The 23,650-nt window shown below is 41.0% G+C and overlaps 2 protein-coding genes across 3 annotated transcripts in view; one reads left to right on the top strand and one right to left on the bottom strand.

Moving 5' to 3' along the window:
- Window positions 1-6,356: 6,356 nt before the first annotated feature.
- Window positions 6,357-7,441, top strand: LOC5569854. Its single transcript, XM_001658692.2, has 3 exons — window positions 6,357-6,716; window positions 6,779-7,064; window positions 7,128-7,441. Exons 1-3 carry the CDS (start codon window positions 6,538-6,540, stop codon window positions 7,347-7,349), a joined length of 687 nt encoding a protein of 228 aa, XP_001658742.2. The 5' UTR covers window positions 6,357-6,537; the 3' UTR covers window positions 7,350-7,441.
- A 10,145-nt stretch (window positions 7,442-17,586) lies between these two features.
- LOC5569846 (glutamate receptor 1) overlaps window positions 17,587-23,650 on the bottom strand; it is a 659,974-nt gene continuing 653,910 nt past the window's right edge. For both annotated transcript variants that reach the window (XM_021840615.1, XM_021840616.1), the window contains exons 11-12: window positions 19,421-19,760; window positions 17,587-19,355 (exon numbers count right to left, since the gene is read on the bottom strand). In XM_021840615.1, the coding sequence (XP_021696307.1) occupies window positions 19,290-19,355; window positions 19,421-19,760 (406 nt within the window). In that variant the 3' untranslated portion in view covers window positions 17,587-19,289. The remainder of the gene's footprint in view (window positions 19,356-19,420; window positions 19,761-23,650) is intronic.

Here is a 23,650-nt window from a genome sequence, read left to right as displayed (position 1 = left end):
TAGGAGTTTCCTGTGGCGGTAGGGTTTTTTTTTTTCCATTTGATTTGAAACAAGTAGAATGGGTACTCATGGAACGAATAGGGGAAGAGTTCAAATTACCTGCTACGATATCGGCAAAGGATTTACCGTGGGTAGATACATTCGAAATTGAAAGATTCAAACGAATACCCGATGGATTAAAATTTGTTTGTGAATGAGCATGATTATGATCTTCCTGGTGTGTATGATTCCTAATCAAGCGATCTTTAACTGAAAAATGAGCATTGTTCGATACTCTACCAGGCAAATTCCGGAAACGACCGTTATCGTAACGGATATTATCCTTCATTTGCCTGGCACGAGCCTCAACGACTCTTTTGCGTGAAGGGCATTCCCAAAAGTTAGCTTTGTGAGGGCCCTTGCAATTGGCGCATTCAAACTTTCTGGTATCTTCTTTCACAGGACAGTCGTCCTTAGCGTGAGAAGAACCTCCGCAAATCATGCATTTAGCATCCATGCGACAATTTTTTGTACCATGACCCCACTTTTGTCACCGACGGCACTGAGTGGGGTTCTGGTAATTTCCTCCAGGTTTCTGGAAATGTTCCCACGTCACACGGACATCGAACATAAGTTTAGCTTTTTCTAAAGCTTTAATATTATTTAGTTCTTTTTTGTTGAAGTGAACTAAATAATATTCTTGAGAAAGCCCTTTCCGAACAATGCCAGATTAGGTTCTCTTTTTCATAATGATTACTTGGACTGGGGAAAATCCAAGTAAATCATTTATTCCATTTTTGATCTCTTCAGGTGACTTATAGTCACTTGAGAGACCTTTCAAGACAACTTTGAACAAACGTTCAGTTTTGTCGTCATAAGTAAAAAATTTGTGCTTCTTCTCTTCAAGATGTCTGAGAAGAAGTTCACGATCTTTAATAGTTTCCGGCAAAACGCGACAGTCTCCTTTCTTTGCGATTTGGAAGGAAACCTTGATTCCCCTAATGGAGTTCAAGATCTCCTGCCTAAATCCCCCAAATTCGGAAAAACTGACCACGATAGGCGGCACTCTTTGCTTCCTCACTTGAATCAAAGAGCCTGGGCTAGAGGCTGCTTCGATTTGGTGTTCGGAAAATTTGTCTAGAGCATCGAACTGATTGCTCATTTGGATACAATTATTCATTTCACCCTTGGAAGAAAGTTCGTATTCCGGGGAAGCGTCCTTTCTTCCATTCTTGCCACGTGTAGTGACAGTTTTAAAACCCACTTTTTTGGAAGGAAGTAGTGAATTCAGAGATTCACCCTTCCTTTTGTTAGTTGTTGATACCATGTTTAGCAAATAAACAAGAAAGACGTGACCTTCGAGAGGTTTTTTCCCTAGAAGGTGTCCAAGAAGGATTACCACCGCTAGCTTTCGCCAACGGGTCTAACGAAAAATCGAAGGCACGGGTCCAAACAAGGATCGTAAAGGGATCAATAGTAGAAAAAATAGTACTGAAAAGTACTGTTTTAGTAGCACTGAAAAGTACCGTTTTTAATTTTAGCACTGAAAAGTACTGTTTGTGTAGCACTGAAAAGTACTGTTTTATTGCTTTAGGTAGTTTTTAAGAAAACTTCCAGGAGCAGAGAGAATTCGTGTACGCACAGCACGAAGGTACGATGCGCACTGAAAGCTACATCCTTAATGTTTCTGCGCGCTATGGGAATGGATTTGTTTTGAAAGAGGTAGCTTTTTTAATAGAGATAATTCGATTCCATCTATACCAGGAGAAGAATTATTACACGACACGAGAGCGTTTTCTCAATCTGTGAAGCTAAAATCTTCTACTAGATCCATTGCAGACGAACCATTTTCGTTGAATATTGGCGGTTGAGTAACAAGGGCTAACGTTTCCAGCAAACTGATAAATCTAACTCAAAACAAATTCTCGAATATCTGATGGGCTTGGATTAAAGTTCCTCAGCCTACAAGCTGTTTGCCGTAAAGTTGGTAGAGCAGTATCTGCTACTTCCATAAAAAATACGTTTCTTTATTTTGAACATCAATTTATTTATTGCCTCTAACTTTTTATAATTGGAGAAATCTTGCATCAAACCAAACATTCGGAACATCGGACCTCTGTTTGACAATATCAGTACACTCTTGGTCTCACCAAATTGTGGGATCTCACGATTTGGTAAGTGTCGAAGGAATCGGTTAAGTTTGCAATTTTCAGCTACCGTCAATATCGAGTTTGTTAGGAATCCGTGCAAATCCGGTTCCGGTACCGAAGTGTTTTCAATTTCCGATAAAATTGAACCAATCAATATGCTTTGTCAAGTCATAAAGAACCAATAATTCACCTTTAGATTTTGTACAAAGTGATATGTGATTCGGTAGATAATCACTGCCAGAGAGAAATTCGATATACACATAGTGAAAGGTAAGCTCTACTATTACCAGATGGAGGACAAGCTATCCGGGTTACTTTCCCTGTGTTTAACGCCAAAATAGGTAATGTACACTCCCGTGCAAAAGTTTGGGTTCACCCACTAAAAACATACAAGAGTTGATCTCTCCATATCTCTGTGATAACACGTCCAATTGAAACTCTTTAAGGCGCATTCGAAAGGCAAAGAGTTATTCTTACTTCGTATGTATTTTTCCAAAAACATTTTTTGAATTTTTTGTACAAAATTTTTATTTAAAGTTATTAAATTTTTCAAAAAACACACAGAAAAATCATATCTAATTTCCTCAGCATTGGATCGACCAAAATTTGAAATCAAAGTGTCATTAAAATCGTAATCTAATAGTTTTTGAAGAGACCCCACGAAATTTTTGGCGGAAAAATCTGAAAAGTCAAGTCATCGTGAAAAGGTTTGGGTTCACCCCTCAGTATGATGCAAATCGTGCAAAAGTTTGGGTACACCTGAGCCACACGAACATCATTTTTGTCAATATCTCTGCCATTTTTCAACCGATTTTAATAAAAACTTGAAGGTCGTAGACACAAAAGTCAATTTGGACAAATTGAGTTGTAAGATTGTGAAAAATAATAGAATCGTTCTGGTGGGCTTCGATCCCACGACTCCCAATACGCTAGACTGGGCGCGTTAACCAACTACGCCACAGAACGGGTAACGATTCTGCAGCGCAATCGGCCAACCTGAAAACAAAGTCCGTCACGACCCCATTTTCTCCTTCACAACCCTACACCTCCTTCGGCTCTCTGAGATGCCCAATTCGACTCTCCTAAGCGTGCCTACGAACAACAGTGAGAGATTTTATTTTTAGTGTCGCACTGTTGCCTTGTTTGTGCCACACTACTCATAAGCCAACATTGGCTCAATGAGATGGTTAGTATGGGTCCGGCTTTCGACGTGGTCGTATCTCGTCATATCGACCCCTTTTGCGATAGAGAGATCGCCGCTCAAATTTACTCAACTAGGGTTGTCATGTCTATTACGGCTTAACCAGCCGACGGTGTTTTGAAAATACCTGAAGGTCGTAGACACAAAAGTCAATTTGGACAAATTGAGTTGTAAGATTGTGAAAAATAATAGAATCGTTCTGGTGGGCTTCGATCCCACGACTCCCAATATGCTAGACTGGGCGCGTTAACCAACTACGCCACAGAACGGGTAACGATTCTGCAGCGCAATCGGCCAACCTGAAAACAAAGTCCGTCACGACCCCATTTTCTCCTTCACAACCCTACACCTCCTTCGGCTCTCTGAGATGCCCAATTCGACTCTCCTAAGCGTGCCTACGAACAACAGTGAGAGATTTTATTTTTAGTGTCGCACTGTTGCCTTGTTTGTGCCACACTACTCATAAGCCAACATTGGCTCAATGAGATGGTTAGTATGGGTCCGGCTTTCGACGTGGTCGTATCTCGTCATATCGACCCCTTTTGCGATAGAGAGATCGCCGCTCAAATTTACTCAACTAGGGTTGTCATGTCTATTACGGCTTAACCAGCCGACGGTGTTTTGAAAATACCTGAAGGTCGTAGACACAAAAGTCAATTTGGACAAATTGAGTTGTAAGATTGTGAAAAATAATAGAATCGTTCTGGTGGGCTTCGATCCCACGACTCCCAATACGCTAGACTGGGCGCGTTAACCAACTACGCCACAGAACGGGTAACGATTCTGCAGCGCAATCGGCCAACCTGAAAACAAAGTCCGTCACGACCCCATTTTCTCCTTCACAACCCTACACCTCCTTCGGCTCTCTGAGATGCCCAATTCGACTCTCCTAAGCGTGCCTACGAACAACAGTGAGAGATTTTATTTTTAGTGTCGCACTGTTGCCTTGTTTGTGCCACACTACTCATAAGCCAACATTGGCTCAATGAGATGGTTAGTATGGGTCCGGCTTTCGACGTGGTGTTGGCTTATGAGTAGTGTGGCACAAACAAGGCAACAGTGCGACACTAAAAATAAAATCTCTCACTGTTGTTCGTAGGCACGCTTAGGAGAGTCGAATTGGGCATCTCAGAGAGCCGAAGGAGGTGTAGGGTTGTGAAGGAGAAAATGGGGTCGTGACGGACTTTGTTTTCAGGTTGGCCGATTGCGCTGCAGAATCGTTACCCGTTCTGTGGCGTAGTTGGTTAACGCGCCCAGTCTAGCGTATTGGGAGTCGTGGGATCGAAGCCCACCAGAACGATTCTATTATTTTTCACAATCTTACAACTCAATTTGTCCAAATTGACTTTTGTGTCTACGACCTTCAGGTATTTTCAAAACACCGTCGGCTGGTTAAGCCGTAATAGACATGACAACCCTAGTTGAGTAAATTTGAGCGGCGATCTCTCTATCGCAAAAGGGGTCGATATGACGAGATACGACCACGTCGAAAGCCGGACCCATACTAACCATCTCATTGAGCCAATGTTGGCTTATGAGTAGTGTGGCACAAACAAGGCAACAGTGCGACACTAAAAATAAAATCTCTCACTGTTGTTCGTAGGCACGCTTAGGAGAGTCGAATTGGGCATCTCAGAGAGCCGAAGGAGGTGTAGGGTTGTGAAGGAGAAAATGGGGTCGTGACGGACTTTGTTTTCAGGTTGGCCGATTGCGCTGCAGAATCGTTACCCGTTCTGTGGCGTAGTTGGTTAACGCGCCCAGTCTAGCGTATTGGGAGTCGTGGGATCGAAGCCCACCAGAACGATTCTATTATTTTTCACAATCTTACAACTCAATTTGTCCAAATTGACTTTTGTGTCTACGACCTTCAGGTATTTTCAAAACACCGTCGGCTGGTTAAGCCGTAATAGACATGACAACCCTAGTTGAGCGATTTTAATAATTTAAAGCTTTTTTGAGCGCAAATAATAGCGCGTACATGATTGGTATGAGATTTCACAGATTTAAGTAAGTTGGTGGATGTGAGCCAACGGTTTATTATTCTGTGGATGTTAGCCAACGGTGTCACGAAGACAATTGGCCTTGAAAGAGGAAAATAACTAATTGCGAAAAAAGTTCTAAATCTTGTTCTGCAGCTTGAAAGCACGCATAATTTTAATTTTGTACTTCCTATACTCCAATTGAAAATCAAGTTGGTCAGGATTTCGAAGAATGTTTTAAAAAGTTCCTGGTTATTCTACCGGTTTTGCTTTCTAGATATCAAAAAAACATTCGACAGTGTTGGCATGAAAGCTTGATTGTAAATTAAAAAAAAAATCAATATACATGTTAGAATAAGCCTAAGTAAAAGCTGTTGTTCCTCAAAGCAGCATTTTGAGGCCAATATTATGCAATATTTTCACATCTGGCTTACCTGAGTTACCTTAGGGATGTCAAAAGTATTTGTTTGAAAATAACACAGGCCTCCCCGCCAAAGGGCGAAGCCTGCGTGTCATCTATACTAGATTGCAAAAAAGTTTGGATATTTTTCCTGGATACTTGCAATAATGGTAAATTTCTCGTAACGCTTCCAAAATTTAACTTATAGTATTCCCACATAAACCAAAAGCTTTTCATCAGAAAAAGTTGGCGTTTTTTGTTAAGAGTAGTCATAAATTTCGTTATCAAACAAAATTCAGCGGAATTTGATCATATAAACTTAGTTTTAAGGAAAAATTGTGTCAAAATACAACTTTATTTCAACTGTTTTACATGATTTTACCAAACAGGATATGTAGTAATTTGTAAAATTCGCATGAATATGTGCAAAGTTAATGGAGATACACGGTAACTCACCAGCCACCGACTTGACGGTGCACCAAATTCTGTCCACCATACCAGTTTAATGACAGAAATTATAAGTAGTACCTATACTGCATTTTTCAACTGTCAAAATAAATGTTCCAATCTTGCATTTTCATTCCTTCTCATTCTCGGTACCATTGGCGCATGCGTCGATATGAAACGTCAGAATATGCACTGCTGCAACAGCATAGTAAATAATTGCTTGTAAATATTAACCGCAAAAGCAATCAGCTGACTAAGAAAGTAGTCGCTATAAGCATTGAAAGAATTGAAAAAGTTTGAATACACTGCTGTGCTTCAATTTGATCATGATCACGATAGTCATCCGTGCAGCATACTCCAAGTTTAAATCCATCAGATAAAATGATTCGCTTTTCGCTTTATAAACTGGTTATGCTGTTGTTTTTCATCATTGCCTTCTACTACATAGCCCGGTGGCAAATTGTTTTACATAATGGTAACGAGTCACACCTCCAAAGATTTCTGCACACATGCAACGTTTCGGAGGCTTATCGGAACGAGTTGGAGCAATTATTCCATAGGTAATTGTGTAATTCCTGTACACTTGTTGAACGCATAGCAATCAAGTTATTTCCTATTCTAGAGTTCACGACATTCTTGATCGCCACGGCGTAACGCACATCTTGTGCTATGGAACACTCTGGGGTCAAATTCGTATGGCAAAAATGTTACCGTGGCGCAAGAAAGCAGAGTTCTGTGTGTTCAACGAGGAGTTGATGGCCCGCGAAGAGGCAAGCTTCCTGCGGTCTTTCTATAGCAATAATTTGAAAATCTACTACATACATTCGGAGGGTCTGTATCGAATATTTGCGGAAAACCCGGATGTGGGTCCGTACGTTGAGCTGATTGTCTTCCAACGGGATGATGCGGTAAGACGTTTGATGTGAACGTAGGCTCGATTATCCAGATACTGATTTTCTTTTAATTCACAGCAATCAATGTACAAACGGGTGGGTTGGAAGCGTCGAATGCTGCCCCCGCACTGCGACTGGACTCCTTCGTTGGATTGCTTTCCGATACATTTGCTGGAAGCATCGCTGCCTCGTCGCAAGCTGGGGCGTTATTTCTACAGTGTGCCAATGGGGGGAATTGAGCTGCAGAAATACCACTACACGCATAATTGGTGGAAAGATGTGCGGGTGTTAAACTGTTAGGTATATATACTATATATCTAATAAAATATATGCACAAATAACAAAATTCAAGTTATAAGAATCGTTTGAAATAAAAAATGAAACCCATTCAATTAACAGTAGTTGGTGATCGTGTAGAAATGATGATAAGTCTTGAATTCAATGTTATGTTACTAGTAAAGCCTGATTCGCTGCTGACAAGTAATTTCTCGGCATGGGAAATTTCTGCAAAAAATCGATAAAGAATGCGCTTTTTTCTGATCGCAGTACGCAGTTGAAAGGAAATATCAGTTAAAATGGGAGCCGCTGCAGAAAATTTATGCAAGGAATCGGCGAGAAATTTCTTCAGCAATTCCTTTTCAGTAGCAAATCAGGCTTAAGGCAGCACACTATCCGGCATTAATGAGCTCCCCTCCTTAGCCGAGTGGTTAGAGTCCGCGGCTACAAAGCAAAGCCATGCTGAAGGTGTCTGGATTCGATTCCCGGTCGGTCCAGGATCTTTTCTTAATGAAAATTTCCATGACTTCCCTCGGCATAGGGTATCATCGTACCTGACACACGGATTCTACCCCATTACCTCGGATGCCATTTCCCCGAATGCCATCACCCCGAATTCCATTACCCCGAATGTACCATTATCCAGAATTCCATCACCCCGAATACTATTTCCCCGGATATACATATCTTGACATGATGATATAATGACATTTTCCCATCATATTGGAATTCGAATCGGATTGGAAATCTTATTCGGGGTGATGGGTCGTTCGGGGTTTTGGAATTCGGGGTAATGGCGTTCGGGTTGATGGCATTCGGGTTAATGGGATTCGGGGTAATGGGGTAGAATCCGCTAAGAAGCTGGCCCTGTCATCCTCATTTAATGCCAAGAAGAAGAAGAAGAGCTCCCCTTCTACACTGCCCCAGGGTTGGCTTCCGCCTGTCTTTCCTTCGCTTTTCTTGGACTTGGCTTGAAGATGCAGCGTTGCAACGACGCGACAGTGCTCTTCCTCTCCCGTTTGGTGGTCTCGAGTGTAACGATTGAGCGCTGCAGCGCACTTGGAGGCGGTAGGATCATTCAAGGTCTTTGGTCTACTACGCACACTCCACGCTCTACGTTCTTCCGGCCGGTTAAACGACAACTGCCAAAACCACTTCAAGGTCAATAGCAAAGATTACACCGAGGGTCCTTTGAGCATATGGGGATCAAATAGGGGTTTTAGTGGTGATGGGGAGAATAGGAGCTTTAGTAGAGAGCATGTTAACTTGATGATTCCGGTTAATCCACACGGCTATTCTTCTCTTCTTCTTTCTAACTTTGATGTTCTATGACACTTCCTTTTTTTATTGGCATGCATCTCGCTTAATGATAGGCTTGATACTGATCCAAAGCAATGGATGATGACCTTCTTATAACCCTCGACCAAGAGTTTCCCGAAATATCAAGATTCACCCCATGGCTTCTTTTGCGTCACTCCCCAATAACCGCCCATTCTGCTCGTCCTTTTAAGTCTGGTGGTGAGAAGCGGAACTATTTGCGATGAGGCTGCATGATGTCCAGTGGGAGATGGGTGGTGAGGGTAGCAAATACTAAAATACCTTCTTGTTAGTTGCATCTAAACCACTCGTATGATTAACGCTGCGAATACCATTATATATAAGAACCCATACAGTTATGATAATATGAATCTTATTGCAATATTCAATTATCTAGAGCTGTTTCTAAAAGAAAATTGTTAAAAATACTGAAAAAATTGCAAATATGTGCAGCTATTTTTTTCACTTTCCTTTAATTTACATCATCGCCCTTGGATATAAATTTAAACCTGGGATAACTTGAGAGAAAGAAGTATGTGTAAAATTTTGATAAAACATCGAATATATTATTTTATTTTTCATAGATTGTTTTTTCAATAAGCTTTCAAACAGTGTACGCAGATTTGTATAAATATTACGGTTTTGTAGTACGTATCTTTCAAAGTATACCTTGTGTTTGCATTGAATTCTCCTTTTTTCTTAAAAACACTAAGTTTGACATACTGTATCTACCTCATAATATTTTGCTCTCATATGCCAGGAATACTTGAATAGAAAAGTTTGATATGTTATGATGAACAAACATAAACTATCAGCAAGTCATTTTTTCGAATATTGGCCATCTGATTGCCTATAGTGCGTAGATAAAGTGCTTGTAGCTGTAAACTCATACATACTTCAAACAGTGGCGATATAATCAAAATTTTTAAATGTACAGGAGTTGAATTATAGAAGGATTGATCATTCTGTGAAGAAATTTGAGTGATTTCTTGAAAAATGGGTGTACCAAGTCGAGTGCTGGGAATATCATTTACAGTCGGGTCTCCCATTAATCGCATTACAGTAACGCGCACTCCTATAAGACACATTAGAGCGTTATAGGAGACCCAGAGCTAATAGGATTTCATCAATTTGGGGGTGTTGTTGAATATTTTGTATGCGTTAGAAGACAGCATAGTACTGTCTTCGGCGAAGTTTCAGTGTTAAGTACGATCTACCTCTAGGAGTTGAGGATCATCCATTTAGGTTGAGAACTAGGGGCGCCCTTTCTGATTTGCACTATATGCTTTGAGGGATAAGAATGCAAACTTTGTTACGTATATGATATCTCTGGGTCCTGATGATTTGGAAGGTAGGTGTCTTCGCAAGAATTGTTCAGTAGCACAAGGGCTGACATGCGGTGGTAATTATGATGCGGAATTGCGCCACCAGGAGGCGCTAGTGAGCATGGCATATAGCTCAGTAGTTGTGCTACCGAACGTATTGGGTATTTTGAGGCTTACCGTGTTCGAAGTAGGTAAATTAAATTAGTGGTTATTATGTCGGTAATGAAGGTTTGATTTGGACAATATTAACATTTTTGGCATGTTGCCAAAATCAAACGAGGCACTGTAAATATTTTTTTATTGAATGTGAGGATAAATTTTGGGAAAACTGCTTCTAACTATACCGTAAAATGGGATGTTAAGGTGATTATAAAACGAAGCCAAACTTTGAATTTTCAAGTGCACATGACTGGACAATCTGACAACAGTTCGCGTTGAAAATCAATCAAACTGCTTGCTTGCTGTTGGTGACCCATGGGATTAATTTTCATGGCGGAGCGCTGTTTGGTTCTCAAGTCTTGTGCTCTTGAAAATATGAGATGTGGCTTCGTTCTATAATCACCTTAAGGGACGAAAAAAAAAAGTTCAATTCAAATTTCCAGCAATTTCTAGTAAGTCAATAATTGAACAAGACTATTTATCATTCTCCAAGAGCCAATAACAAGGATGACGGTACCATGGTAGATTTTTTAGATAATGTGTGGTTTTTGACGGAAATGCAAAATGGGGTGCTAAGGAACTTAAGTTTAGCAAATCAAATTATATTTTGCCAACAATCCCATACGTTTTGTTCAATTTGAATCTCATATTATATCGATATTATTCAAGATGGAACTCCTGCAAAAGCAAAACATTCTTTTCTAAGTGTTAAACAGGGCTGTGCATTTTCGAAAGCATTTTGTGAAACACGAAGGCCACGGCATACAAATTAACATGGCAGGCGCTTTACTTATGTAAATATCAAGTTTGATTGTAGGCAATGACGTCACTGATTTTTTACGCAAATTTATTCGAGATGGATGAAAATGACGTCGTCAAGTAGCTGTCAGTTTTCGGAATATATTACCTTCTTAATATAGTACACCGTGCACGAAGGTTTGGCTGTGTTGTCTCGATGGTGACGAAGAATTAGGGTGCTTTGTTCTTCGTTCCGCACTCATTCGTTTTGTTACTCAACTTTGCTTTCAGTTGGGAACAAGAAATGTGGAATGAAAGAATACGAATTTCGTTTCATTTTATTTCATTGAATCCATCAAAATGTTTAAAATGGAATTTTAACTATTTTTTGCAATAGTAATGTTTGCACTGTTCATGAAGTTTCTCTGTCTTAATTTATTACCTATTATAAATTAAGACAGAGAAACTTCATGAGCCACCACGTTCTTCTTCTTTCTGGCGTTACGTCCCCACTGGGACAAAGCCTGCTTCTCAGATTAGTGTTCTTATGAGCACTTCCACAGTTATTAACTGAGAGCTTTCTTTGCCGATTGACCATTTTTGCATATGTATATCGTGTGGCAGGTACGAAGATACTCTATCCCCTGGGAATCGAGAAAATTTCCTTCACGAAAAGATCCTCGACCAGCGGGATTCGAACCCACGACCCTCAGCATGGTCATGCTGAATAGCTGCGCGTTTACAGCTACGGCTATCTGGGCGCCACCACGTCTTTCCTTTGAATTAACCGACTTCTGAAAATAGAGACTAGCGATTGAAAGACCAGCTCGCTGCGGTGAGGCTCCGATTTATGACGCGCGATGCACAAGCAGCAGCAAGAAAGGAGAGACTATGTTTGTTGTTATGAAAGGAAAGGTTTGCCGGTTTGAAACGAAGCAGTTCAATGTTGCTGAACAGCGATCGAAAAAACGAGGCGTGATGAATTTTCCTAGCCATCAAAACAGAATCTGCGAATGAAAAATCGTGCACGCTGTCTGCTCTTCGCGAAGAACAGGAAAATATTCACTTCGATCATCTTCATGCAGGCTAGCAACACGCAGGTGCGCCATGAAAGACGTGGTTGCCGTGCGGGTCATTGATTGATTTATTAATTTCAAAACGAAAATTTATGTGTATGTACCTACTGTAGTTTATTTAAATGGTAGAAAAACTTTAATCCCCCACATCTCTCATGTTTTTTTCAACAACATTAGGTAAATTTAATTTAATTCAACATCATAATAACAAAATAAATTTTGTGTTTGCGATGGTATATTTTTAAATCTCACTAACAATAAGTGTTGAAATCGGTACATTTTGCGATTCGTATACATGCCATCTTTATTATTTTGCAATTGTACCTGAACATAGCCAGAAAATTGTTGCGCAATCAGCTCAAGAGCGGTTGCGCTCCAAGCCAGTAGCGCCCAGCCACGCTCGTGCTGTGTTCTTCAAGCGTGCTTTTGTTGGGCTGCGTGGACTCAGCGCACGATGTGACCAGCAGAGTGTTAGCTTAACTTTGCGAGAAGAAGCAACCTTGCAATGAATCGCAGGAATGAACAGCGCGTGGATAAATGAATCCTACGAGTGAAAGGGCTTCGCGAGCAACTTATCGGTGTGTTCATTTTGCCTCTTCGGTGTTGCATCCGTTCGTTTTTTGTGATGCTCTTCGTGAAGCAAAAATGAAAAATGAATTTTGGCAAATTTTGGATCGCGAAGATGCGTAGATTATCGATCGCGAAGAATATTCATCGCAACACTGGCAGTAGTGTTTTAATTGAAAGGCAAGCTTGAGTCAGTCAGCTGGGGACTAAAAATGCTTTCAATGAAATGAAATTATAGGGTCCTGGTGCTAAATATTTCATTCATATTATCTCTATTTGGAAGCTATACATCGTACAATTGTTTTTTTTTTATATCTTTATTAACGAGATTTTTAGCCCTGGGCTACTTCCCTTCCGAAGGAAGTCGTCACTGAAATTTTTTAGTGACTATCTCGGGGATGGGATTCGATCTCAGGTCCTCGGCGTGAGAGGCGTGTGTTCTAACCACTACACCATATTATCTCTATTTGGAAGCTATACATCGTACAATTGTTTTTTTTTTATATCTTTATTAACGAGATTTTTAGCCCTGGGCTACTTCCCTTCCGAAGGAAGTCGTCACTGAAATTTTTTAGTGACTATCTCGGGGATGGGATTCGATCCCAGGTCCTCGGCGTGAGAGGCGTGTGTTCTAACCACTACACCAGGTCCGTCCCCTCAGTCGTACAATTGTCTTGAAATGGTTTTTGAACAGGAGCACAACAATTAAAAAAATTCAAAAATGTAGGATTGCTAAATCCTTTGCCGTTTTCAAAAATTTCATTGCACGTGTAGTTATTGAGATATTGACTGCTAAAAATACATAATTCAACGATTTCAGACTACTTGTATGACCGTTTGCTAGCTTGTATGGCAATTTATTCGCTCAATTTGCCACAGTATTCATGCTTCATGTGTTAAACAATACTCATCAACAAATTTCATAATACTTGCGATGCTCAGAAGTTTTTTATTGTTTAGAAAAGAATTGTTTTATAGAAACGAAGAACTTCGTACCACAAAAAATATTCAAACAGCGATAAGTTTCGTTTTTTCGATATCTGGGCACCATTTCTTTTTTTTTCTGGGTTTGAAGATGTTTCTTGGGGGACTGACATTCTCCACTAAAAAATTCTTTGACCATCATTTTGTTTTAAGTAAATTTTTCGAAAAACCTTAATCTTGGCTATACAATGTTAGGTTATAAGGAGCTACTCTGAAAAAATCATGGAAACCGGTTTAGTTGTCTTCAAGAAATCAGAAAATTATAAAACATGTTTTTTGAAGATTTCAAGATCTTTATACGGCCAGATTGGTATCGGAAACAAAAATGTTCATTTCTCCAAAACCGTTGCACCGATTTGCTTCATTTTTCACAGCAGTTTATCATTGAAGTATTGTTTCGAGAAGCGTATGATCGAACATGAGAAAAACTCTGTAGTCTGAAAAAAACTTTTTTAAAACAAGAAATTTTGGAATATCTCCAGAATCAAATGCCCAAATATTAATGTCAACACAAATTCTTAAAATAGAAGAGTTGTTTGAAGGCTTGTAAAAAAATGGCGCAAAACAATCGAAAAACAAAAAAAGTTATCGCTGTTTGAACATTTGTTTGTGGTGAAAAAGTGAAGCTGCCGGTAGAAAGGTTAAGAATGATGCAGAGAATTCTATAACCTTTCATAGGTGTTAATGGGAAGAGTAAAGCCATAAGATACGATCGGTAGATGTTCCTGCAAACAATTGAATAATAGTGGCTGGAGACCGGAACCTATGCAATTCATCGTTCATAAAAACGCACCTCCTAGAAAAGCGAAACATAAAAAAACACTTTCAAGACGCCGTTTCAAGACTAGAGAAGATAAAAATCTGATTTTTACACATTTAATAACTGTACCCAACAAGAGTAGATTGCGATTTTTGATGAATAATTTGATTATAAATGTGTTGATTACGTAACATTTCTTGAAGCATCTCTTATCAGTCTTGCACAAATCGCATTATTTTTGAGCGACTTTGTTTAAGAAAAATGTTCAGAAATGTCAGAGAGGGCGTATAATTAAAATCTGTAAAAAATGTTTTTATCAGCAAGGATTTATCATGATCGTACTATCACTTAATCAAATTGAAATTTTGAACTTGATCATGTAAAATTTGTATTGAATCCAAAAAATCGATTCCAGCCGTGGTCGATTTGAAAATAGTCAAAAAACAAATCCCTACATTTACGTAAAAACATGAATAAATCAAAAAATAAAGTTGACTTTCCAAGATAATAGGGATTAACCATTCGTAAATCTGAAATGTATTATTTTTATTACTATTTAAATTACCTGAAGAGTTATAACTTCGTGATGTTGTCTTATGTGGAAAGAGAAAATAAAAGACACTACACGTTAGTGCTTCCAGTGGGCTATTTGTCCTTTGAAGGAAGCATCACATTAGACAACGGACTAGCATGCAACGCTCAGTGGCATAGTCGGAAAACATTCCTCTCGAAAAGTTTTCGACCTGAGGCGGGAATCGAACCCACACTCCTTAGCACGATGCGGCTAAATGCCTCGGTGACACTAACCGCTCGGCTACGAAGCCCACAAATGCGAGATTTCTCAAATTTTACCATATTTTCAAGTGTTTTCATACGAAGCCAAATGAAATTTCAAACAAATTGGTTCGTAAAACATCCTTAATAAAATGTACTTGAACTCACCTCGGCGAAAGCTTTTGATAAAAACATATTTTACTAGCTATTTTTCAACAAAAACAAAGTGTAGGGTCTGTGCTGGCCAGATAAAAATTCATTTTCTAAAATCTAAAAAAAATTCAATGTAAACGTTTATTAAATCAAACAAATTTATCACAGATGCTAGTTGAAATAGCCTATAGAAAAATACAAAAATATAAAAATATTTGATTGTTTGGAAAAGTACTATGATTTTCAAAGTCGTTCCCATACTTTCTCGGACACCCTATACTAGGAGCTAGGAATCTATTTGGTAGCTCACAAGTAGCGTTTTCAAAACACGATTGATAAAGTCAAATCCTTTCTGAAGCAGAACAGAAAAAGTCCCATCTGCTCCAGGAGATTCGAAAGAAGCAAAACTTTCGAGATATATATGACAACAGGTCAAAAAATATAAATTTGCAAGTACAGAAGGTCTAAAAACAAAAGGTTGACAGAAGGACAGAAGGTTGAAAGGACAGAGGTCGAAGAGGATAAAAATCCTCACTAAGCAAATTATTTTCGAATTTTCGTCCTTTCGACCTTTTGTCCTTTCGAGACCTTTTGTAGTGACGATGTTCTAATATGATTGCTCATCTGATACATGTCAATTCGTCCACACGTGACTGATTCTGTATGAGCAGAGCGTAAGTTTCAACACTTTTTCGCTAGTAGTTAATACAGAATCTACAAGTTTTTGCAGGGCTTATAAACTTCAACTTCGTTGTAAGTGTATCATATGGAAAACGTTGGTAAAACCGATAGTCTTCTATAGAAACGAAACGTGGACATATTTGGCATTGTTGGCAACGTAGGGGTTGGACACGTAGGGGTGAATTATCGTATTCTCGGCAGTCTATGCCGATGCCACACTTCTTTTGTAGTTTTCTCGGACATCAGCAGACAAATTACGTGTTTGTTTGTTTACATTTAGGCGCTGCTCAATCCTCTATCGATTCACACCGACAGACTTGTCATAAGCTTTTTGGAAACGTTTTTACAACGCTTGTGACTATTGTCGGCAGCCTCATTCTCTTCGGCAGCTTCTTCAAAAGAACTGCTGGTGAATCTCTTCGGCAGCTCTAAACCAGTCGCATTTTGAAGCGTGTTCATTAGGCCGTCTCTTATTTTTCGAAAATGCGAAATGTTATAAGTTCGGCATTGTAAAGTGCTCGTTTTATTAAGAAAAAAATCAGGTAAAAATTTGAAGTCCATACATAATATTTTATACTATGGCTTTTCGAACTCACGTAGCGTGCACTAGAGCAGCGAGCTCGATTTGCGCTCGGGGGTCAGCTACACCTGATACCTTCAAGGCCGTTGGGGGACCACTTAGCGTCCACGTACGGACTTCAAATTATTACCTGATTTTTTTCTTACCAAAACGAGCACTTTACAATGCCGAACTTATAACATTTCGCATTTTCGAAAAATAAGGGACGCCCTAGTGTTCATTTGAATTGACAACATCTTTGGCGAAATTGTTTGTTCAGTATCGGAAGTCTAGTCAGAGGGAAGCTGACAGAACAAAGAATCATCTGAATGTTTTCATTGGTGTGTTTTTGTAGAAAATTGTTGTGCATTTGGCGTTTGAAATTTGATTGCCGATAACAGTCGAATGGTGTCGAAGCCGTAAGTTACCATGCACGAATATGGTGCCAGTAATCGATGTCAGCTATATCTCCGTCGTTTATCAACCTATTATTTTCGTTTTTTTTTTGTGATGCACTGCAATATGCACCAAGACATATTAGGCGTCGAATTAATTTGGTGACTGATCGCATTTGTTCCTTATCATTTATTAACAAAATGTGCTGAACACATCATGTTGATTCGACGGATAACTTATTTGTAAGATCATTTTTTGTCTTGGCGCATTTTTTTTTATTGATATTCAACCAATCTGTAACTTTTGGATGAATAGTTCTAACACATTTTTTTTTTCAATAGTTGGTACAATGGTGCATTTTAAATGTCCAATACTGCATCATCCAAAGTGTGTTATTCACAAATTTTAAGTTTGAAATAAAGGAAATCGATTACTGGCTCCATTCCATGTAAGGGTTATATTTTAGTTCGTAGCTCTTCGGACCATAGGATGAATAGTTATCTAAGTATGTTATACATTGAACTCCTGGAATTTCTTGTGGTAGCTCTATACTTTAGCTAGCCCAACCTGGATTAAAGAGTTTCATTCGAATCGACGGTCACGGAGATAAAGCTGATTTTGAGTTGAGGTTGTAATACGCGTACATTTCAAAAGACACCAACTTTTCTATTTGTAGTTGAATGATGTAGAAACTATGTTGTACATTCTATTTCTTGTCATATCTGGATCTGATAATCTAGGAGTTCGAAACGCAATTCAAAACCAACAAACGTAAAAGTTTCTAGATCTCGATTTTATTTCAAAAAACATTTTCTTCAACAAAAACAGTGTCATAGTAATTGCTGTACAAACTGAAACGGGGTAAAACAACTGTCCACTGGCTGTGTGTTTGTTCATGCGCCATTTTGTTTTGTTCTTAATTACTTATTTTACGGGTTATTCAACACATCAGTTTGATTTTCATTGATATCTTCTTTCACCGATCGTTTTTTTTTTTTATTTTGCCAATTCTTTTATTTGTTTTATTTATTCAACCTTATTTTATCACGGTTCATTTTTCGTGATTGTTTTGTTAGTCGAGCTTTTGTAGCCCATTTACAATATTTTCGATACAGTCGAACATCCACTCAACTTGCAGTTTACAAATCTTCCATGAATCGAAATTAAACCATGAATCGATTTGCCCTCGCATACATCAGTTTTGTATGCATTCAGAAGTACGTGATAGAATTTTGCGTGAGGTGAATGAAGATAGATGGTTTAGTTTTCGCTGATGAGGAACTTGGATGACCTTCGGGCATTACCCAAAACTAGTTTTACACATGTTGTCGAATGATAATCTGCGATTCGCTCCTCAATTTCACAAGATGAATAGGTAGTTTTGTCTTCTGGCTGTAGGATTTCTCTATTAACGACTTGTTTTTGGAAGGTAAAACTATTGTTGCTTACATTTTACATTTTATGAGTGTTTTTTGTATCTGTGTGTTTGTGAAGTAGTTTACTCTTGATTTTGTTATTTTTATTCATTTTAAATGTTTAGTGTTCGATTGAATTATTTACTTTGTCAATCCAATAAACGAATAACAGAGAGTTTTGGCTTAATTTATTTTAATCGTCAGTTCATTTGTGTCTTTGTTTACTTCGACTTCGATTGCGCTGAACACTGGCGGAATCGTTCGAATTTTGATTAGATTTATTTTAATAATTTGATTACCTAGCGCTTTTGAATTTTACATTTCATAACAAAAACTAATCTATGTACATCATTTTCTTACAATTACGACCTAGAATCCGTATCAATTTGATGACTGCTGCTTAGGGTAGGTAGGTTGAATTCTGATTCGTCGACACTGGTGACATGTGCACACTTTGTCCAAAGGGGGTTATTATGCAACTTTTATGCATCTCAGATTTTATTTCACAGGATGTTGCTCTTGATCATAAGAAACGTGCTAGTGAAAACCGCAAACTATGTAATCTTAGATTTGTTGACAAATCGTGTTTTGAAGTAGTTGCCCATAGAGGATTTTACGTGGAAAACAATGAATACTTCATCTGTTTTGTTGTAACAAGCCATAATTCTTCTACCGTATAAGCTTCTATTTGCAATTACTCAATATATCCAAGGTATAACAGTTTGCGATTTTCACTAGTTTGTTTCTTATAATCAAGAATAACTGCTTGTGAAAGAAAATAGCATAATAACCGCTATTAGACATAGCGTAAGATGTCCTCGCTGTTTCAGATGTCTTTCATGGAACAGGATTGGATGCTTTACAAGCCGGAATTATCGTGCACCACGCTGCCACCGCCAGGGCCAGGTCCCACTACGCTGCCTGGATGAGCTCCCGGTCCAGCGACAAGCTGCCGCTGTTTCAACAATGTGGCCGTGTCATGTTGACTGTTGGCCACGATCTGTCGAATGGTGGGAGCGTACGGTGGGCGTCAAAGGCGCAATTCCGGCGGCTCCTTACATCAAACCTGCGTGTGCGAGTTGGCATGGATCGGATCGGGCTCGGAGTGCGTCGACGGGGTGTAGTACTAGAACGAATACTGGATGGATTAATATTAAGACAGGAGCTGGGATGTTATGGCGGATATCTTACCCCGATTCGTCCATTATCGTAGTCCCGTGTAGTTGGGGGCATTGTCAATCGGTTCTTGGAGTTCGAGTTCGAACTCATCGTATCGGAGAGGGGAATGCGATTTGAAGGTCTGTTGGAACTTTTCGTGCAGAATTCCACTAGGGCAACAGCTAACGCCACGAGGAGACCTCCTATGAGTATGTAGAATATGCCGGCGACATTACTCAACGAGAGTTCATTCCGGGATGCGTCCTGCTTGTCAGTGTGCTTGCACTCCGTTCTATCGTACCACCACTTGTTTACTAGCTTGGTGAGTTCTCCGTTTTCTTTGAGGGAGAGCACTGCCAGATTGATTGGATCTCTGTAATCAAATAAAAAAAGAAAAATAGATAGCTCTTTACCTTGTAAAACATTTCCTTATTATATTTTTTCAAATGTCCAAGATACTTTTTCATGAATCCATGGTCTTACTAAAATAATGTAACAAAAACCATTATTTTCAACTGTGCAGTCTTCTTCAAAATATGATGATTTTATTTAAACTTCGCCAACGTTTCGGTCCTTGGATCGATCCGATCTCTAGGACCTTGGTTTACTAGCTGCTTGAAGAGCAAAAGTCGAAGCGAGTGAGAGCAAGTGTCTCTCAAGGTACTATTTTCCGTCCAATTCTTGACGATCCATGAGGTGCTTGACATTGCGGTTGTCCAGGAAGGTTAAGATTGTTGGTTTTGTGGACAACGTGTCACTAACGATGATAGTTGAGTTGCTAGGAGAAGTGGAAATTTTGGAGACGGAAGTAATAGACGCAATCGAGAACTGGATAAATGAAGATAAACAGTAGATTGCCACAAAACGGTGGGGATGTTAGTCATTAAGTACGAGGTGGTCCAGCAGAAAAAAATTCTACATCTGAGGGCATGCAATTACAGCGAAGCGTGTACTGACGGATGCTCATCACGTGACGTGAACATCGTTGATGATGACATAAACGAACAGGCAGGACCAGAGGAGATGTACGCAGATGTGGTAACGCAGCTGAACCTGAACCATTGTGACGCAGCTCAGCAACAGCTGTATCAGGCAGTTGCTGAGTGGGGGAAGGATATCGCCATCATATCGGACCCATACCGAGTACCCGTCGGCGTATAGACAAATATGCTTGATCGACACGGCGGGGAAGGTGCTCGAGAAGATTATCCTCAACAGACTGTTGAGGTACACTGAGGGTGTAAATGGTCTCTCAAGCAACCAGCTCGGCTTCCGGAAAGGGAGGTCCACCGTAGACGCTATTCTGACGTTTAAGAAAACCACTGAGATAGCACTCCAGTGTAAGAGGAGGGGGATTCGCTACTGCGCAGTAGTGACTCTGGATGTAAGGAACGCATTTAAAAGTGCCAGTTGGGCGGCTATTGCTGATGCGCTCCTGCGTCTGGGGATACCCGAGTACCTGTACAAGATTCTCGGAAGTTACTTCCAGAATCGGGTATTAGTCTATGACACAGAGGTGGGTCGGAAGTGCTTTCACATAACCTAAGCAGTCCCGCAAGGTTCCATCCTGGGTCCGGTGTTATGGAATGTCATGTACGACGAGGTGTTTAGATTAAAATTCATGGCGGGTGTGGTCATCGTTGGCTTTGCCGACGATATTACGCTGGAGGTCTACGGTGAATCGATCGAAGAAGTGGAATTGACTGCAGCCCACTCGATCGCAATTGTGGAAGAGTGGATGAGCTCCAGGAAACTGGAATTGGCTCACCACAAAACTGAGGCGGTTGTTGTCAACAACCGAAAGTCGGTGCAGCAAGCGGGGATCAGTGTAGGCGACTGCACGAACACTTCGAAGCGCTCCGTCAAACTCTTGGGGGTGATGATCGACGATAAGCTTACCTTCGGTAGCCATGTCGATTATACCTGCAAGAGAGCCTCCACAGCTATTGTGGTACTGTCCCGGATGATGTCCAATAGCTCTGCGGTGTACGCCAGTAAGCGTAAGCTTCTGGCCAGTGTCGCCTCGTCCATACTGAGGTATGGTGGCCCGGCTTGGGGCACGGCTTTAAGTACCGATAGCTACCGTAGCAAGCTAGAGAATACTTATAGGCTAATGTGCCTGAGGGTTGCGAGCGCGTACCGTACCGTGTCACACGATGCACTCTGCGTCACCACCGGTATGGTGCCTATTGGTATCCTTAACATGGAAGACATAGAGTGCTTCGAAAGGCGCGGCACAAGAGGCATACGCAGGACTACCGGACTGGCCTCTATGGTCAAATGGCAGCGTGCGTGGGACAGTTCCACCAAGGGAGTGTGGACTCACAGGTTGATTCCGAGGTTGGATATCTGGGTCAATAGGCGCCATGGGGAACTTACATTCCACCTGACACAGGTCCTTTCGGGCCATGGTTGCTTTAGACAGTATCTACACCGTTTCGGTCATGCGGGTTCTCCCGAATGTCCAGTTTAGAGGAAACGGCGGAACACGTTTTGATCGTTTGCCCGCGTTTCCGCACAATGCGTGATCGCAAGTTTGCCACATGCGGTCGGGACAAAACTCCGGACAATTTGGTTCAGAGGATGTGTGAAGACGAGTTTGGCTGGAATGCCGTTTCATCGGCTTTCACCCACATCGTCTCGGAATTACAAAGGAGGTGGCGAGTGGTGGTACAAGGGTTCGCAGTCGGCTACGTAGCTCATACCAGTGCCCTACGGTCGAAACCGACCCTTAAAGCGATCAAGTGGCCGCGGGGAGAACATCCTGGTAGCGCTGCTGTCGTGGCGCCGGCCTACTGGGTTGGATACGAGCCTCTGGTTGTTCGGGGCAGGTGGAGGCCCCTTCGTCAGCAATCCCAGCTGGTGCTTGCTGATAGGGCCTGAGCCTTCAGTAGGTCAAATTGCGAAGCCTGCAGTATCAGTTCTTGATACCTGCGGTGCAGCTGGGCGTGGGCGTTGTGGTCGACCCTGCCCGCCTTCAGCGGACAATGGGAAGTGAGGACCACCTGGGAAGCTGGCAAAGCGCCAGCATGCTACTTTGGTGCCCCCCCCCCCTAAGCGTGTCATCGATGTTCGTTGCTGCATAGCTACGCAGCTAGCCTGGAGGTTGTGATGTGCAATAGCCCCTCTCCAAAGCGATGCCTTCTTGGTGGTCCCGGAGAGACGAAGGGTTTGGCGGCAATGGGAATGGTTTAGTGGGTCGGAGGTGTAGTCCTGTTTACTGCTTGCATGTCCGCAATGGTCCCCAACCCCACACTCGAACCTTGGTTCGGAGTCTGTTGAGCAGATTATTCCCCCATTGCTTAGAAGGAAAAAAAGAGGAGATGTACAGACCGGTGATCGGCCGGAATAGCCTGCACGCCATATCGAACGACAACTGCCAACATTGCAGCCTCTCGTGGTATGGTAGTCCGAAGCACTTTCTTCCCCCGCAAAGATATCCATATTTAAGGCCACCTGGAAATCACTCATGTTCGTACATACCGCAGTGCGAATATAAGTTCGGACCACTACCTAGTTTACACTCGAAACTTTCGACGGTGACCAACTCACGTCGAAGCCAAACGCCGTGGCTCAACATCGAGCGGCTACGGGACTACGAAGTAGCCCAAGAATACACGCAGCAGTTTTTTTAGTTTATGTTTATTTTAAACTCTATCACATCGTTATAATACATATACATCGAATAAAATGCCAAAACAATGTAAGTGGCCCTACCATCGGAAGAGCAGGTTGGCCACTCGTGAAGATGGCTGGTAGCACATAAGATCCGCCATAGGTAGCGCCGTAACAACGTTTGTGGCACAAAGCCTTTACACGAATTATTCAGCTTCTCGTAAAACTTCCGTGTGTCTTTAGTGCGGAACAGCTCTTCCATCGTTTCACGGTCTCTTTCTCCTTGATGGCGCTTCTTTCTTCGGAAGACATAGTTTTGTCTGTTCCGTGCCGTGTTCAACATTGCGTTAGAGGGTGTGATAAGAAGAGCGGAGATAGACACGACTTATACGATCTTCAGAAAGTCCGTTCAGCTACTTGGTTTCGCAGACGACATTGATATTGTTGCATGCAATTTTGAGACGATGGCGGATACGTACATCCGACTAAAAGCTGAAGCTAGGCAAATCGAACTGCACATCTAGGTGTTGAAGACGAAGTACATGAAAGCAAAGGATTCAAAAGATGAGACGGCATGCCCCATACCTCGAGCTCAAATTGACGGTGATGAAATCGAGGTTGTCGAATAATTCGGGTACTTGGGCTTAA

The sequence above is a fragment of the Aedes aegypti genome, chromosome 2 (genome assembly GCF_002204515.2).
Source record: "Aedes aegypti strain LVP_AGWG chromosome 2, AaegL5.0 Primary Assembly, whole genome shotgun sequence".
Classification (NCBI taxonomy): Eukaryota; Metazoa; Arthropoda; class Insecta; order Diptera; family Culicidae; genus Aedes; species Aedes aegypti.
This window is presented reverse-complemented; position numbering and strand designations above follow the sequence as displayed.